Consider the following 15,687-nt stretch of genomic DNA (forward strand, 5'->3'; position numbering starts at 1 on the left):
TATGATGTACTGATAGAATATAAATGTGCATCCTGCAATTGACTTTTACCGCAAAGTATTTTTTAAAACGGCATAAACAGAGGTTACACAAATAGTATTTAATCCCTGGCAATGTTGTACTTTTCTATAAAAATAAATACAGCAGGTCTTAGATCATTATCTTACTTATTGTCTGTAAACAGTGTTGCCGTGAAGTTTAAAAAAGAGCTAGCTTGTGGTCGTTAGCGTAGCATTTAGCGGCTAAAAAGTTTGATTTGTTGGTGACGAAAGAAATAGGCTAAAACAAGAACAGTATAAATTGTCAACTTGGATACAAGGCCAAGTTATTATTCCTGATGCTCGGAGTCAAACTGTGACCTCAGTTGTGTTTTAATTAGAGATGGCAAATCCGGATCCTTTTACGGACTCTGAGTCTTCTGACTCAAAAAAAAAAAAAAAAGGGTTATTTTGCGATTTGGCGAATCTGAGTCTGCTGTTGACTCGTGCATGACGACGAGTCTGCTGGATCTCTGGATCTGCTGCTATATGGCTACGGCTCTGAGTCCGCACGAGTCTGCTATGTTTTGCACAGTGAGTCAGGATTTGCGAATCTCTGAGTCTGCTGTTGACTCGTGCACAATAGCCGCGGGAAGTAGGGGTGCTGGAGGCGGGGCTGCGAATGGTGTACATTTGAAAAACTTCATGTTACTGTTGTTGAAATCTCTTCCCACTTTTGTCCGCACCCCCCAAGTAAAATGAATTCCCAGTTCCCGTGGCTATGCTCGTGCATGACGAGTCTGGATCTCTGGATCTGCTATACGGTTACGGCTCTGAGTCCCCACGAGTCTGCAAGTGAAGGAAGTTCCCTTGATTCAGTGAGTCAGGATTTGCGAATCTGAGTCTGCTGTTGACTCGTCCATGATGAGTCTGCCTGGATCTCTGGATCTGCTACGGTTACGGCTCTGAATCCGCACGAGTCTGCAGGAAGTTTCACTGTTTCGACTCCACTTCGAGCGATAGAATTACTAACAAATCATTTCTAACAAAGCACTTATATACTAATAAAGGACTGGCTTATCTAAAGCCAGTTGAGTAGCACTTGAAATGTTTTGGCTCTTTGAAACCTGATGTACTTATATGATTCTGTTTTCTTCAAGTTTGTATCTTCCTGGTCGAATGCACTTATTGTAAGTCGCTTTGGATAAAAGCGTCAGCTAAATGTAATGTAATGTAATGATCCGCGTCCACTCCCCTGAGCCAAACGATAACTTCTGGCAGCTATCCTACTTGCTAAAGGCTAGGCAGATGGACTGGGGTACGTTGTAATGTGATTTTACATGTTATAAGGAGAGTAGTGAGTGATGCAATTTATAGTTTTAATTTGTACGTCACCAGGTGTAGGACTCAAAGGACTCGGGTTAATCGAGAGGGGAGACTCATCACGACCAGCTCATAACTAGGATCCGGGTTAATGATCCGGATGAATCAGGACTCACCCATCTCTAGTTTTAATGTGTCTGCGACAACAACATTTTGATATAATGATATGTGTAGGCAGCTTGTTCTGCTGCCCCCTGGTGGCCAACAAATCAATTAATGCAGCTTTAAGAACTCAGAACATTTTATTTGTTGTTTTCTCATCTTAAAGTGGACCTATCATGCTATATTTGAATAATATAGTGTAGGACCATACCTATAAAAGGCATATTTATACTTTTTTTTTTTCAAAATACCAAACAGATCATGCATTTTAGCCATGCCTCATTTCGCTCAATTTGAAATATTTTAGCTCTGTTTTAGCAAGGGCTGATTCAGTGAGAACAGCACCATCTACAGGCCTGGCATATGTACTACAGCCTATCCAGCGCTTTCGAACGGCAATGGCCGTGGCTGTCTCCTCCTGATTGGTGGAGTTGGCCCAATAGCCGTAGCGCCACCGTCCTGACGTCAGGACAGTGTTCAAATCTGGATCAGTTTTTATCAGATCCGTTGCAGCCCCTTTTTTAGAGATTTGGGTATGGAGGAAAATAGAGAGGGTTGTGTTTTCTGACACTTGGTGAGTTCCCTGGAACACCGGGGACACATATTCATGTATAAAAGACGTACAAAAGTGCATTTTGCATGATAGGTCCCCTTTAAGCTATTCATTAAAATGACCTGTGAATCAATCTGAGACTAATAACAGGTCAAAATCTCTGGTTTTAATCCGTTTTTTTTACTATTAAAAAGTATCATTTCGCAATAATAAGTGGAATTTTGTTATACGCATAAACATATGCCATAATTTAACTTTTTTAATTACTGCCTTATTGGGATCTAGCAGCGTCCTGACCGCAATAATAAAATAAAAAAACGTATACTTTACTGCATTAGCCTAGAAATCCTAATAATACATGTCACCTACATGTTTGTAAGAGTGAAATTCATTACATATTATTACATTTCTGTCTGAAGAAAGTGCGAGGAGCTGCTGGCAATAGTACAGCTTGTTCCCATGAAAGGCAGTATTCTATAGCATTAATAGTCTTTTAATTTGTATTAAAGAAATAGAAGTAGGTCCGTTTGATCAATGGACTTATACCCTACCAATTCAGTTCACGTGTTTGTTATAAAAATTGAAAATCTGCAGTCTACATTATTATGAGAGCTGATTAATTGAGTGTAAATTGAAACCTTTCACTGCTGTTTGATTAATGATGTCCAATACTGTACTGTAATTAAATAGCCACTTGGATGGTTCATATTCTTATCATCATTGGTCATGGAGAAAATTGACTACGTTATTGGGAAAAAGCCAAGGCCTGTTCGATCCCTAACATCATTTCCACGCTTGATGTTTCAAATACAGGGATGGCATTTTTTTTTTAATCAATAAGGATAATGAAAGAAATCATCTTTACTATATTACACAGATTACAATATACTGTTTTACAGAGTCTTTTGTTTCAGTCTCTGTTTCCTTATGTATCTGTTTTACTTTATTTGTAATTTGAATGAATAAGTTCCTTGCACCAGAATCGAATAAAGTACCGCATAGTGTTTGCCTCGGAAATAACCTTATATAACTCTACTATCTCATCTTTTCCTCTAATAAAGTTGAGGGGATTGAATCAAACCGCTTTGCTCTATGTAAACTAATAATATCTATGTCATTTTGTTCTATTTGATTGTTTTCCAACTATTCCAACTCCTCATGGTTTTCATCCTACCTCACAGACAGAATTTTTTTTTTTAATTATTGTTATTGATTAATGCATCAGTGTTTCTTAGGGTCAAAAACACTGAACTCACAACTTAAAATGAAAGCGTTTAGTTTATTTAATAAAAGAGCACATGTTCTATGTGAAAAGTGACAGTAGATATAGATTAGTTGCAATTTGGTGCTTTATATATATATATAAAATAAAAAAAACTATAATTTCTTCTTTTTTTTTTTAAACACCTTGAATTTCAGGGGGGGCGCGGGGCTCCGTTGGCGGGGCGCAGCGCCCCTCCAAGACAATGGTAGGGGAAACACTGCTACCCCCCAACCTCTCTCATCAACTGCCTCCAGGACATCAGGAGCTGGATGAGCAGGAACTTCCTAAAACTCAACGGCAGCAAAACCGAAGCCCTGCTGGTTGGCACCAAAACTACCCTCTCCAAAGCCTCATCCTCCCCTGCCTCCAACCTCATCATTGATGGATACTCCCTTCTCTGGCCAAGTTAAGAGCCTTGGTGTTATCGTGGACAGCTCCCTCTCATTTTCACCTCACATAAATAACATCACCCGGACTGCCTTCTTCCACATACGCAACATCTCCAGACTCCGCCCATCCCTTTCTCAATCAAACACTCAAGTCCTGGTCAATGCATTTGTCACGTCCCGCATCGACTACTGTAACGCCATCCTCTCAGGCATACCCACCAAGCTCATCAATAAACTACAAATCATACAGAACTCTGCAGCCCGGATCATCACCGGCACCAAGGCCTCAGAACACATCACCCCCAACCTCATCCAACTCCACTGGCTCCCGGTTCAATCCCGTATCAACTTCAAAAACCTAATGCTCACTTACAAAGCCCTACATAACCTGCCCCCCCCTATCTGGCTGACCTTCTTCAGGAGTACACCCCCTCTCGCTCCCTCCGCTCCTCCTCTGCTGGTCTGCTAACCGTCCCCACCCCACGCCTCGTCACCATGGGTGCTCGGGCTTTTAGCTGCACTGCTCCCAGACTCTGGAACTCCCTCCCCCTGCACATCCGACAGTCTGACACAATCACCATATTCAAATCCCAATTAAAAACCCACCTGTTCAAATCTGCCTACTCACTGTAGTGCTCCCTATTATATGTTTCATTTGTGTCCACTTGATTGTCTCCTCCATGATTTCCGGTTTGTGTTTTTATCATGTTCTGTGGCCTATTAGCGTTTTCTTTTCTTTTTTAACAAATCGTACGGTGCCCTTGGGTGTCATGAAAGGCGCCTAAAAATAAAATGTATTATTATTATTATTTATTTTTGTAAATCTCCAATGTTGTTTCTATTATTCTCTATGGTGGCCAACAAGTGCAAACACGCTTCATCGGCCGGAAACATTTCCGTTGAAAGAAACCATCGCAGCCTAATAAGGCAAATGAAGAAACATGTTTACCACTTGATATAACTGCAAAACGCTGCAAATAAAAAACTCAACACACAATGGAAACAGGGACACTAAAATTGGATCACACAGCTGGGATCAAATAGCTTGTTGACGTTTGGGCATTATAAAGTTGGCCAACTGTCACTGCCGGCACTCTTAGCTGGTTTCATAATATACGTCTATCGTCAGTATATTTGAAAGGACTTGGTTAGCTATCATAGCTAGCTAGCTTACAGCAGATCTGCAATAATACCTGAAGGAATCATGCGATCACATTGTTAAAATAAGCCAATACAACTTACATTTTAGGTACGTTTCCAGTCGCAGCGACAGGTCGATTTTATATTCCCAAAACATCAAGCACTCCGGTTCCAGCTGTGTGCATCACTTTTTGATGTCCCCATTTCTGTTGTGTTTTGAGCTTCTTGCAGCGACTTTTATTTGCAGCGTATTGTATTTACAGCATTTGGTTTATGCAGCGCTTTCAGTAAACCCTGCGCATGTGTTGTCAAGTTGGTGAAGATGTTTCTTCATTTGAATGTGTTTTGGCACATTTTTGTTTCCGTTCGCATCGTTCTTGAAACTGTAGCGTCTAATGGAGATGTTTTTGACCGTGGTAGCGCGTTTGCACCTGTCAGCCACCGTACTCCTCAGATATAAATCATACAACATGAAGAAGTCCTAGCTTATCCCTATACTAAATGGATTTATGCAATGTAAAATTGTAATACTATAAACTGTATTTCATCTGGGTCTGTCAATTAGGTTTTGATTGGACATTTCCTTTTATGGGCATGTCCATTTTTGTATCGTGTGGCCCTGTTTATTTTTACTGTGTGTGTGTGTGTGTGTGTGGGTGTCAGAGAGAGGTGACATTGTCCCTGGCAGAAATATGTTCCAGGTCTGGGGCTCAGGTGGCTCTGGGTTGTCTCTGATCAGAGCTGACACACACACACGAATAGTAACACACTCTCCCTGTCTCTTTCTTGATTTAGCTCAATCTTGCTCTGATTTGTAATCCTCTCCACACACACATACACACACCGCCCTGTACACAGAGCTGTGCTGTAAGCCCTATCAATCTTTTTGAACACTGCGGCCCAGCATCCTTTGCTCTCTCACACCTGATGCAGAGTGCTGAATAAAGACATCTCACCGGGTGGAGGATGCTTTAATTCCTCGCTGCTCCTCTTGAGTGTACAGTGTGTGCTTTTCACTTGAATAGATCACCTCATGAAAAGGATCCTGCTTGGTATACTGCTTCAAAGCATGGCGAATTTGATACAAGCTGTTGATACACAGCTGAAAGAATGAGGACAAACTGATTGAACTGCTGTGATAAAAAATTGAATCTGGCCGGGTATTTAGAAAATTGTCCGGAATGTTTTTTGTTGGTTTAGAAAATCATTTTCTGAAGGAGGGATTGGCCTTGTTATTATAAGACTATAACACTTTCTGCGATCTGGTTTCTAACACTGGGATTTAATTGCCAGCAATAATTCAAACCGTTGCATCGTCTTTTGACAGTTAACATTGCCTCGCCTCAGGGAGGAGGATTGTGCAGGTCGTGCTTCAGGCAGCTTTGATCAGACTGCATGTATCACAGCACAGACTATGAGTATGAATCATTTTCACCAGGCTTGTAGGAGCCAAAAGGTCAACGTGCAAACAGCTATCCATTCTGCTGGATTACTTGTTTTTCACACAAGCAGTTCCAGTTTGGCTTTCTTTATAGAGTAATAATGTACCTTTATTGCATCTAAAGGAGAATTCTTTTTTCAATCGATATACTGTACACTCTTTATACACAATTTGTTGTCAGCTTAACCCAATGTCGACTAGTAGACCTTTGCAGGGTTGTAGCTACCTATGAGGAAACGTATTCACTACCTCCGTGTTTGAAGATATTTTAACAACCTAAAGAGGAGTTTACATCATGCAGGTGGCAGGTTTTGGATACTGGTCCTGATACTGTTTTGGACTATTTGAAGACTACAAATAATGATCTGTTTTAAGACATATTTATGTCTAATATCGATTTTCCACAACGTGTGACCTTATCAAATGTTTTTAAAATGACATCTACTTATTCTCTCTCACCAAGAAATCCAAATTCTACCAATATCCTAATAGAAAATCTCTCCTCCTTTAGCAGATACATGTGAAAATATAAAGTGTTAAGTGTTCTGAAGTGATAATAATCCAAACATGTTTTTGAAGGAGGGGGACTTTAAATTGGACTCCTTTTAGGCAAAATCTTTAAAATATATTGAAATACTGTCAGGGATTCAGGCTTTATCTACCAGGATTAAATGCAGGGATATGGAGATCCATTTAATCAGAAACATTTGAGAATATTTTGATTTTTTCAGGCTGATTACATTTGTTTGTGTTGATTTCCCATGCATTTATTTAATGTTATGGTTGAACAGTATTTCTTAAATCCTGCCCATGATAGCAGCGCAACTAATTGGACGTAATCCAACGTCATTTCCAGAACCTAATCTATAGAAGAAAGTCTGATAAAATGATCTGCCTTTTTTATTAACAATGCTTTTGTTTTGTTTTTGTGTTTTTATGAAGCAAGATCTACTATTTTTGTATCTTCTGTGTTGGTAGGATGTTGTTATCTGTTCACTGACTGACTCTAGTTTCCCCCCTTTATCTCAGCTGCTGAGTTAGTGCAATGGGATTTCCCAATTACATGAGGATAATCACAGGTCATGATGAGGGATGAAATACATATCTTAAAGGAAGGTGGAAAGGCATCTTTCCCCGGGCTCGACTTTTCCTGGTGTTTGCCGACTGCTTTCGGCTGGAAAAGTTGTGTCTGTGCCTCGCCGTTTGATCACCAAGAAAAATCCTCCTTATGTCAAACTTCCTCCGACTCCCGACTTCAAAAAACACCCCAAATCAAAGAGCATCACGGAGCGAGAAAAATACTCGCCTCGCACAACCCTCAAAATAGCATAAAGAGAAATATGTATCAAAATATCATATTTTTTCCTCCAATGAACAAGTCCAAAAGAACAAGAAGGGAAGAAGTAGGGGGGGGGGGGGGGGGGGGGGAGCAGATAAAATCACCTCCACAGTGTGTATGCTGCAGGTAGGAGATACATTAACTGTGAATTCTGTATTGTAGCAAACCCAAACCTTCCAAAGCAGGGCACAAGCGTCCTTGGATGACCCCAATTCTCTCTTTTTTTTTTTCTTCCTTGATTTGATGTTATCATTGCCGACTCAGAATGAGGCTAGCCTAATATTTGTGTAGGTCCTTACTCAATAGCAATTTCATCCTTGAGCTGGGGATTGAGGCGCAATAATAATACACCTCATTGTGTACGCTGGTCTCAATGGGTGCTTTGTTGCGCCGGGACAATGCTGTTAGTTGGCCAATGTGTTTTCAAGGGCACAGTGGTGATGATGATGTCCGAGGCGCACGCTTTTTTTTTTTTTATGAGGATCTTTGGAAAATGCCACGGATGACTTTATAATGAAGGGTGTCTGGGTTCCATTGTTATGATCATCCGAGGTTACACAAGGCTAATGATGTTCATAGGAAAGACAGCTTTTTTTTTTCAAACTGCAAATGGACATACACTTACACCAACACATCGGTATGCATCTCATATCCAAAAGTCCCACCTGATGTTTGACTTGTGTGTGTGTTCTCCACTCTATGTGTACACATCCCCCAAAAAGACTTCAAAACAAGAAAAAAGGAAAAACATGCAACAAAAATACCTTCGTCTCGAGGCTTGTTCATTGAAGATTCATCATGTTTTTTTGTGAGCGGACCTAGGGTTAAGAAAAAAAGGGGGGAAAAAGAGAAAAGAGAAAATTCAAAAAAGATTACTGGCAAAAACGGGAAAAAAAAGAATATCAAAAAAAGAAAAGAAGAAAGAGCAAAAAGGACAAATCAGCAAGAGTTCATGGTTGCTTATTGTTTTTGTTTTTTTTCTGTTTTTTCCTTTTAAAAAGAGTACAAAAGCAAAAACAAAAGGCATCACAGACACAGTTTTATCACAAGAAAAGACACAAGATCAAAGAAAGCTGTTTTTCTTTCTCGCCCCCTGCAGAAGAAAATGGCTGCCTCTGTTTAGGTCCCCCTTTGTCTCTCTCATTTAACCTTGTTTGTTCCCTGAACCTTGTTTTCGGTTGTGAGGTTGGGAAAAAGGGGAATGTGGAGTACTAAGGCCTTTGTGGATTGAAGAACAGAACCCTGCCTTTTTTTCTCCCAACATATGACCAGAAAAACTTTGATTTTTGAAAAATGAACAGGCAAAGAAGCGGACACCTAAAGGAAGAACGGTGGGTCCTGATGCTCAAACCCCAAAATCTTAAATGCAGCGAAAACACAGAACACTTTAAAGGGCATTTAAACAACATGAATCATTTTGTACACAACACAGACACTTTTATTGACCCTGTAACGGTAAAAGACATGTTAAACACAATTCAAGATAAGTAGGGCACAGGTGCTTTTTGTTTTGAAGTGTGTGTGTGTGCATGTGTGTTTGTCATTTCCCCCAGGCGGGTAAATAATTACATAGCACAACAGCAGTGTGTCAATTTGAAATGACAAGTAAGCGTGACGCTAATTGCGCAGAGGAGTGCAGGTAAAAGGTGAATGTAATTTTATCCACATCTTCCCACTGGCTGTTTTTTTGTTTGTTGGTAATTTAAAAGAGTGGGATGGAGAAAGAGGGGAAGAAGGAGAGAAAGAGCACAGAGAGGGGAAATCAAGAGAGAAATATCCTGTTTTTCTCCCTCATCCATCTCTTTTCTTTTATTTGTTGATGATGACTCGCGTTACATTCAAGGAACCTGACTGTCACACTTCTCATGGGATTCATTATCAGGTAGTGAGGTTCTTAAGGAAAAAATACACCGTTGCCAGATGTCACAGTAAACCTTCTTCACCTCAGGAGCAATACAAAGGTGAAAAGTGTTTTCGGTAAAAGTACTTTTCACCTTTTTATTGCTTTCACCCACTTTGGGAAGTTTGGCACAGAATGTTATTCAGTTAAATCTGTGAAAATAAACACTTGTGTAACCCAACACTAAGTGACATTTTGGAACAGGTTACCACCTCGAAAGGGTGTTGTAAGGTGAATTACATCAATGTTATGACTTTGAATTTCATTTTTTGTGTTGGAAATGCTACATCCTTGAGAGAAAAATGACACAACAAAATGTTAGAGTAAGTCAGAGAATACACAATCAGGATACAATTGAAGACGTGAAGAAAACAACCCAGGTTTAAAGTTCTGGAAAAAAGCTAGAAAGCGACCATGAGGAAGGATTTGGTGTTTTCGATTAGGAATCATGAAAAGCAGGAACTTCCTTCAGATCGATCAGTGTTTTGACAATTTTCCGCAGAACCACCCTCTCCACTTATCAGATGAATAAGTGACTTAATGGTTTAACCAAATGCCTTGAGTAGAAAATGTATTATAACACATTGGTGAGGCTTTCCAATCCAGGATGTTTAACATTCTTGCCAAAATGGAGGAGGTTTTGGTAGCTGGTAGGCATACGGAACAACACTTTGTTTAGTGTGTTAGCATGCTAATTAGCATTGAACACAAAAAACGGCTGCGACAGATGGATATGTAATTGTTGTCAACCTGCTTGTGGCCCTATAGCAAAGTTATAGTCTGGGAACAATGAATGTTTGTTTGGGACTTTTTGAGTAAATGTGGAAATTGAATCAAATAAATGATACAATTGACATGATTGTGGCACTGGTGAAAAAATGGGCGGAAACATCAACGTCATGAGACGTTTTCTGTAGACCATGAATATCTGTCTGCACCTCATTTCACAGCATCAGATATATGAAATGTTTCAGTCTGTGGTAAAGTATTTGACCGATGACAGAGCGACATTGCAATCAACATTTAACAAAAAAATTGCATTTTGATAGAAAGCGTTTAAACAGAAAAGTAAAGTGTAAGACTTAAAGGTTGAGGTTTACAATATCTAGCAGTGACAACATGGAAGCTGAAACAAAGTATACATATTGTGAATTATTATCTCCTGAAAGCAAACATTGAAAATCTTAGAGGCTAAAGATTGAGACATGTATGGTATTTTTCAGTATTTCTTTGAATTTTACAGATATCTTTTCAGTCATTTATGCATTTACCACCTTATAATTAATCAGGAAAAACGGTGAGTAACTCTTGACCTTGCAAACAGGAGATGTTAAGCTCAAGGTCCACCTTCAAAACGTCTTGACCTAAGTTTTTCATTGTCATATCTACACTGTAGCTAATGTACAAATGACAATAAAGCCTTGAATCTTGAATCTTCTAGCTCTCTACAGATTGTTCAGTGTATAACTATAGGGACCATTTTTTATTGACTGAGGTCCAAACTTTTTACTTAAAAGTTTCTCAAGTGATAAAAAGGTCTAAATAGCAACCTTCTCATCAAAGAAACCAGAAATCACAACACTTTTTTTCGGGGGGAGGGGAAATTGGGAAAAGCAGAAATCAAGCCACCATTATGAGCCCGGCACCACGCTGAGAAAAAGAGTACAAACTGAGCATGATTGACGTCTTTTTTTCGCAATGAGTGGAGTAGAAGCCGAGCGGTGTAAATCAAGCAGAGCGAGAACAAAAATAGCTGCTTTTTCTGGACATTTCCAATCAAGGGGGCCACGGAAGATAAGAGAGTGTGCAATTGACCCCCCTCCACACACACACACCTGTCTGTAGATGATGACAAATAACAGCAAATACAGTTATAATACACACAGAGTAGACATTTCGGTACAAAAAGAGGTATAAAGCACCATATATTGTTGTTTTTAGCACCATATTTAGACTGTATGACGCATATAGTTTTCCATATGTTGTTACTAAACATGCATACGAGCTGCTTAAGAGTATCTTCCACCTTAAGTTGCTTACACCCTCTGTCCTCTACACACTCATTCTTTGATCCCCCTCTCTCTTATATAAGGCTTCACTTCGGCTCCTCTTCTCCCAACGGCCACACACACACATCCTCGTCCAGTGCTCATTCATGCAAAACAGTCATACAACACTGAATGAAATGCACCAGGGGGGAAGACGTATACACAAAGGGTCAGCAGAAAGAAATAATACGATACAGAGACTAAAGAGATCGATATTTGTGGTATGATGTGTGAATGCAGCTATTGAACCGTCAGCGGTGTCTGATCATCAAGGGCTAGACAGACAGGGTATATAGTGCCTATGTTCAGAACAGAGGGCGTTCCAGTTCACCTACATGGTGGAGAGAGAGCTTCTATGGAGTAATCACCAACAAAAAGCATCTTTCTGAATTGCTGCATTGGGCTACTATGAGACTACTTCCTTTTATTGAAATAGGTACTTTTGATTTATGTCTTTATTCTTCAAATGTATTATATTTTACAGTTATATATCTAAAGGGCCCACTTTTAAGTTTTACAATAGAAATATAAGTTTGTGATCTTTGACAATGGTATTTATAGCACTGATTTAAATGTTTTCTTTCATTATATTTTTTTATATTTTCCGTAACCTATATGTTTACATCCTTTTCCGGTACGTTTTTTTGTTATTATTTTGATTATTGACCGTATTTTTTAAGATAACTTTTATTAAAACTCTTAGAATTATTTTTGTTTTTCTTTACATGGTCACTTTTTAAATATACTGCTACTTGATATTTTACCATGGTGTAATTATCGTTTTTTTCCCGTAGTATTATAAACGTGTTACTGCCTTTTTATATAATATGTAAATCTACTCTTTCTACTTGAATCTGCACCGTACCTTTGCTGCTGTGATGCCGGAAATTCAACTTCCTGTGGGACAAATAAAACATTTGGGACTTTGATTTTGATAATTATTATTTTTTCTATGAAGAACTACTCTTATGTAAGGGAAGGCAGAAGAGCTCAGATTATTCCTTATTTATTTTTTGCATATATATTTTATATATAATCTCCTTTATAATATTAAAATAGTCTTTCAAAATCTCCTCAGCCTACCATATGCAATATATTGTTTAGGCTAAGATGTAGCAATGTAGCATTGCACAGAATACAGTATGCATATGTACTTTTTTGAAGCATCTAAGTCAGCATTTCACTGATATCATTTGGTACTGTGATTTAAGGCAGACAGTAGGCCTTTTGGAAAACAAAAGGCTTATTCCTTTGTGTTTATGGATACGAGCGTGTGTGCAGGCACAAGAGTAAGTAGGTGTTGAGTAGCTCATTTAAGCAATGTGTGCCAGTCCGGCATGATCTACGGGGAAATGGAAGTGTGTGTGACAGCTTGTGAGTGAGCGTGGACCATGAATGATGGGCGCTTGTACAAAGGACTGCGTGCGTGTGAGTGTGTGAGAGAAGCGATGGGGACATTGTCATTGTCCTAGGGCTAAAATACTGCAGCCGAAATGCAGCGAATAACTCAATAAGATTTGTGCCGAAGTGTGTGTACGGTAGAGTAGGCTGCGTATGAGTAACTGGGATAAGTGAGATGTGACTGAGTGTCGCTCACCCACACACACATTCTCAACTGCACGCTTTGTAAGTAGATGTTCTGGTGTGAGATACAGTACTTAAATGTACAGACAATCAAGCAGGCAGACTACACTGACTATCTTCTGCTTCACTAACACACACCACCAAACTGGTGGTGTGTGTGTGTGTGTGTGTGTATGTGTATGTGTATGTGTATGTGTGTGTGTGTGTGTGTGTGTGTGTGTGTGTGTGTGTGTGTGTGTGTGTGTGTGTGTGTGTGTGTGTGTGTGTGTGTGTGTGTGCAGGTTGAGGATGAGTAAGCTGCGACTACACTACAAACCACTGTGAAGCCCATTTCCACATGAGTGGCATCTAAAATAGGCTTTCACTGAAAAATACTCTAAATGGATTTTTATGGTCGTCATTAGTCACCCTGTCGCAATTAGTGTGCTGTTGCTCTCGTACCATTAAGCCTCTATTCACTTCTCTCTATTACATGTGCATATTTATTAGAAAATATCAAAAAACAAACTATTTGAAAAGCTAAAAAGCTACAGACATGATTGTAAAAGGAAAATATAGGGTGCATTTCGGAACAATGATCTGCTGCAGAATATTATCCCGCTCATTGAACTGCTACTAAGTTAATCGATCAATCATTTCACAAAGGGCAAGGGAAATACATGACTATTATATCCATATCATGATATGAGAGTTGATATCACATTTATATGTTATTTTTCTGGTTTCAAAGGCTCGATACCGTAAATTGATGTTTGAACTTACCAGACTAGTGTTTTACCTTTACTTCACTAAAAATGATTGTTATGCATTGCAGTGGTGTGCTAAAACGCCATGGACTACAATAATTGACCAATCAAAATATCATTAAGGCTGTGTAATAATATAAAAAGGACATAATTACTAGTACTCCACAACTAATCAAAGTTGTATATACACATCTAAATAAGTGCAATCGCAGTAAGTGCAACTTTCAAGTTCAAGGCAAAATATTAAAAAATATATTTCTGAATGTATTATGCTGCAGTTCTAAGGTCTTGGCCTACACATATTATTCTACAAATAAAATGAAAAGTTCTTGTTTGGCAGAGGTCCTCTAAAAATATATTATTTTCATATATTTTCCATTGATAATGCCCTCAAATATTGGCAAAGATATTATAATCGCAACATGTGGAGGGCAGTAATGTGGATTCAAATAATGAAACTCCCTCTAGGCAGAACTTTGGGATTTTAGCCTTTCCAGCCCATTTACATGCACTAAAACCCCTTAGTACAAAATGGGGGCCCTTCATAGATAGACAATTCAACATGTGCCCTTGTACACACACTGTGTCTTTCTGTTGTGGTCATTAAAATGATTCAGCAGTGTGGCTTTCTTTCTGATGCTGTTGAGTCACAAGACCTTGACTGAGGAGGACTAGGGGGGCTCTTCTGCTTCTGGCCTGTCCATCTCACTCAATGCTCAGCAACCTTGCCTGTAGCAGCGTTAGGTGAATAATGGGCTGTTTGGGTTTTTTAAAGTTACAGGACAAGGACATGACACTGTCCCAGCAGTCTACCTGAAGTTAACACTAGAATAAATAACTGACGGCTGTATGAACCGCACTTTTGTGGGGTACAAATATAGACAACGGGACTGCGGTGAAGCTCCGGGATTCTGCTGCCCGTCTCAAATTCAGTTCTGCTTTCATTCCATCCTTGTGTTGTTGTTATAAGCAGTAGATGTTGTGGCTGAGCTGGCAGGCTTTAATCTCATTCTACATTCTTCTCGGGAGAGGATATGCACATCAAAAAAAGGATAAAATAAATATGTAGAAGGTTTCTGCAAATATATTCGATGTATTTATATCTGAACTCCAAAAGGGTTATTTTTGAAGCATCAACCGTACGAAATAAAATCTTTGCTGCTAGCTGCAAAAACTGTGAATTAGAAATGTGTTTGGGGAGCCAAAAATAATAAGAAAATGAATAAAGGAAAATGTTTACGGAGGTATTTAAACATAGGGTGATTTTGCCATAAACATTATTTAAATAATGCAGGTTCAAATCAATTCCACACATTCTTCGTTCTTTAGATATGGATGTTGCAGCTAGGTGTGAAGTAGGGTGGTTTTCTCGTAGGCTTCCATACAATCTCACTCTTGTTTGCAACCACAGGCCAAATTCGCTTTTTTAAATGACGCAGATTTGAATTCATTCCACACTAGCTTTGCTTTTAAAACCTTGGATGTTGACACTGGGCGTGAAGTAGGGTGCTTTTCCCATAGACCTCGATACAATCAGACTTATTTTTGAACCCAAACACTCATTTCGCTTTTTGAAGCAGGGTTTAAATAATTTCCGCACTGGCTTCGCTTTTCAAACATGGATGTTGTTGCTTTGAGTGAATAGGAAAACAGAGGCTCTCTAAAATGGAACAATAGAAGATTGGAAACATTTCTACATGGTCCGATGATTTATGCTGCGGAAGGACTCTGTAGTAAAAGCTGACTGTGCACTGTAGTTGATGTATGTACATACTGATACACTGGCTTTTTTTCTAAATGCAACATACAGTTTTTGACAGCA

General features: G+C 39.2%; 1 protein-coding gene across 1 annotated transcript in view; it reads right to left on the minus strand.

The window, feature by feature from the left end:
* nlgn2a (neuroligin 2a) overlaps window positions 1–15,687 on the minus strand; it is a 191,532-nt gene that overhangs the window by 82,802 nt on the left and 93,043 nt on the right. The window contains exon 3 of the mRNA XM_034136426.1: window positions 8,352–8,405. Within this exon, the coding sequence (XP_033992317.1) occupies window positions 8,352–8,405 (54 nt within the window). The remainder of the gene's footprint in view (window positions 1–8,351; window positions 8,406–15,687) is intronic.

This window comes from Trematomus bernacchii, unplaced genomic scaffold (assembly GCF_902827165.1).
Source record: "Trematomus bernacchii unplaced genomic scaffold, fTreBer1.1, whole genome shotgun sequence".
In the NCBI taxonomy this organism is placed as follows: domain Eukaryota; kingdom Metazoa; phylum Chordata; class Actinopteri; order Perciformes; family Nototheniidae; genus Trematomus; species Trematomus bernacchii.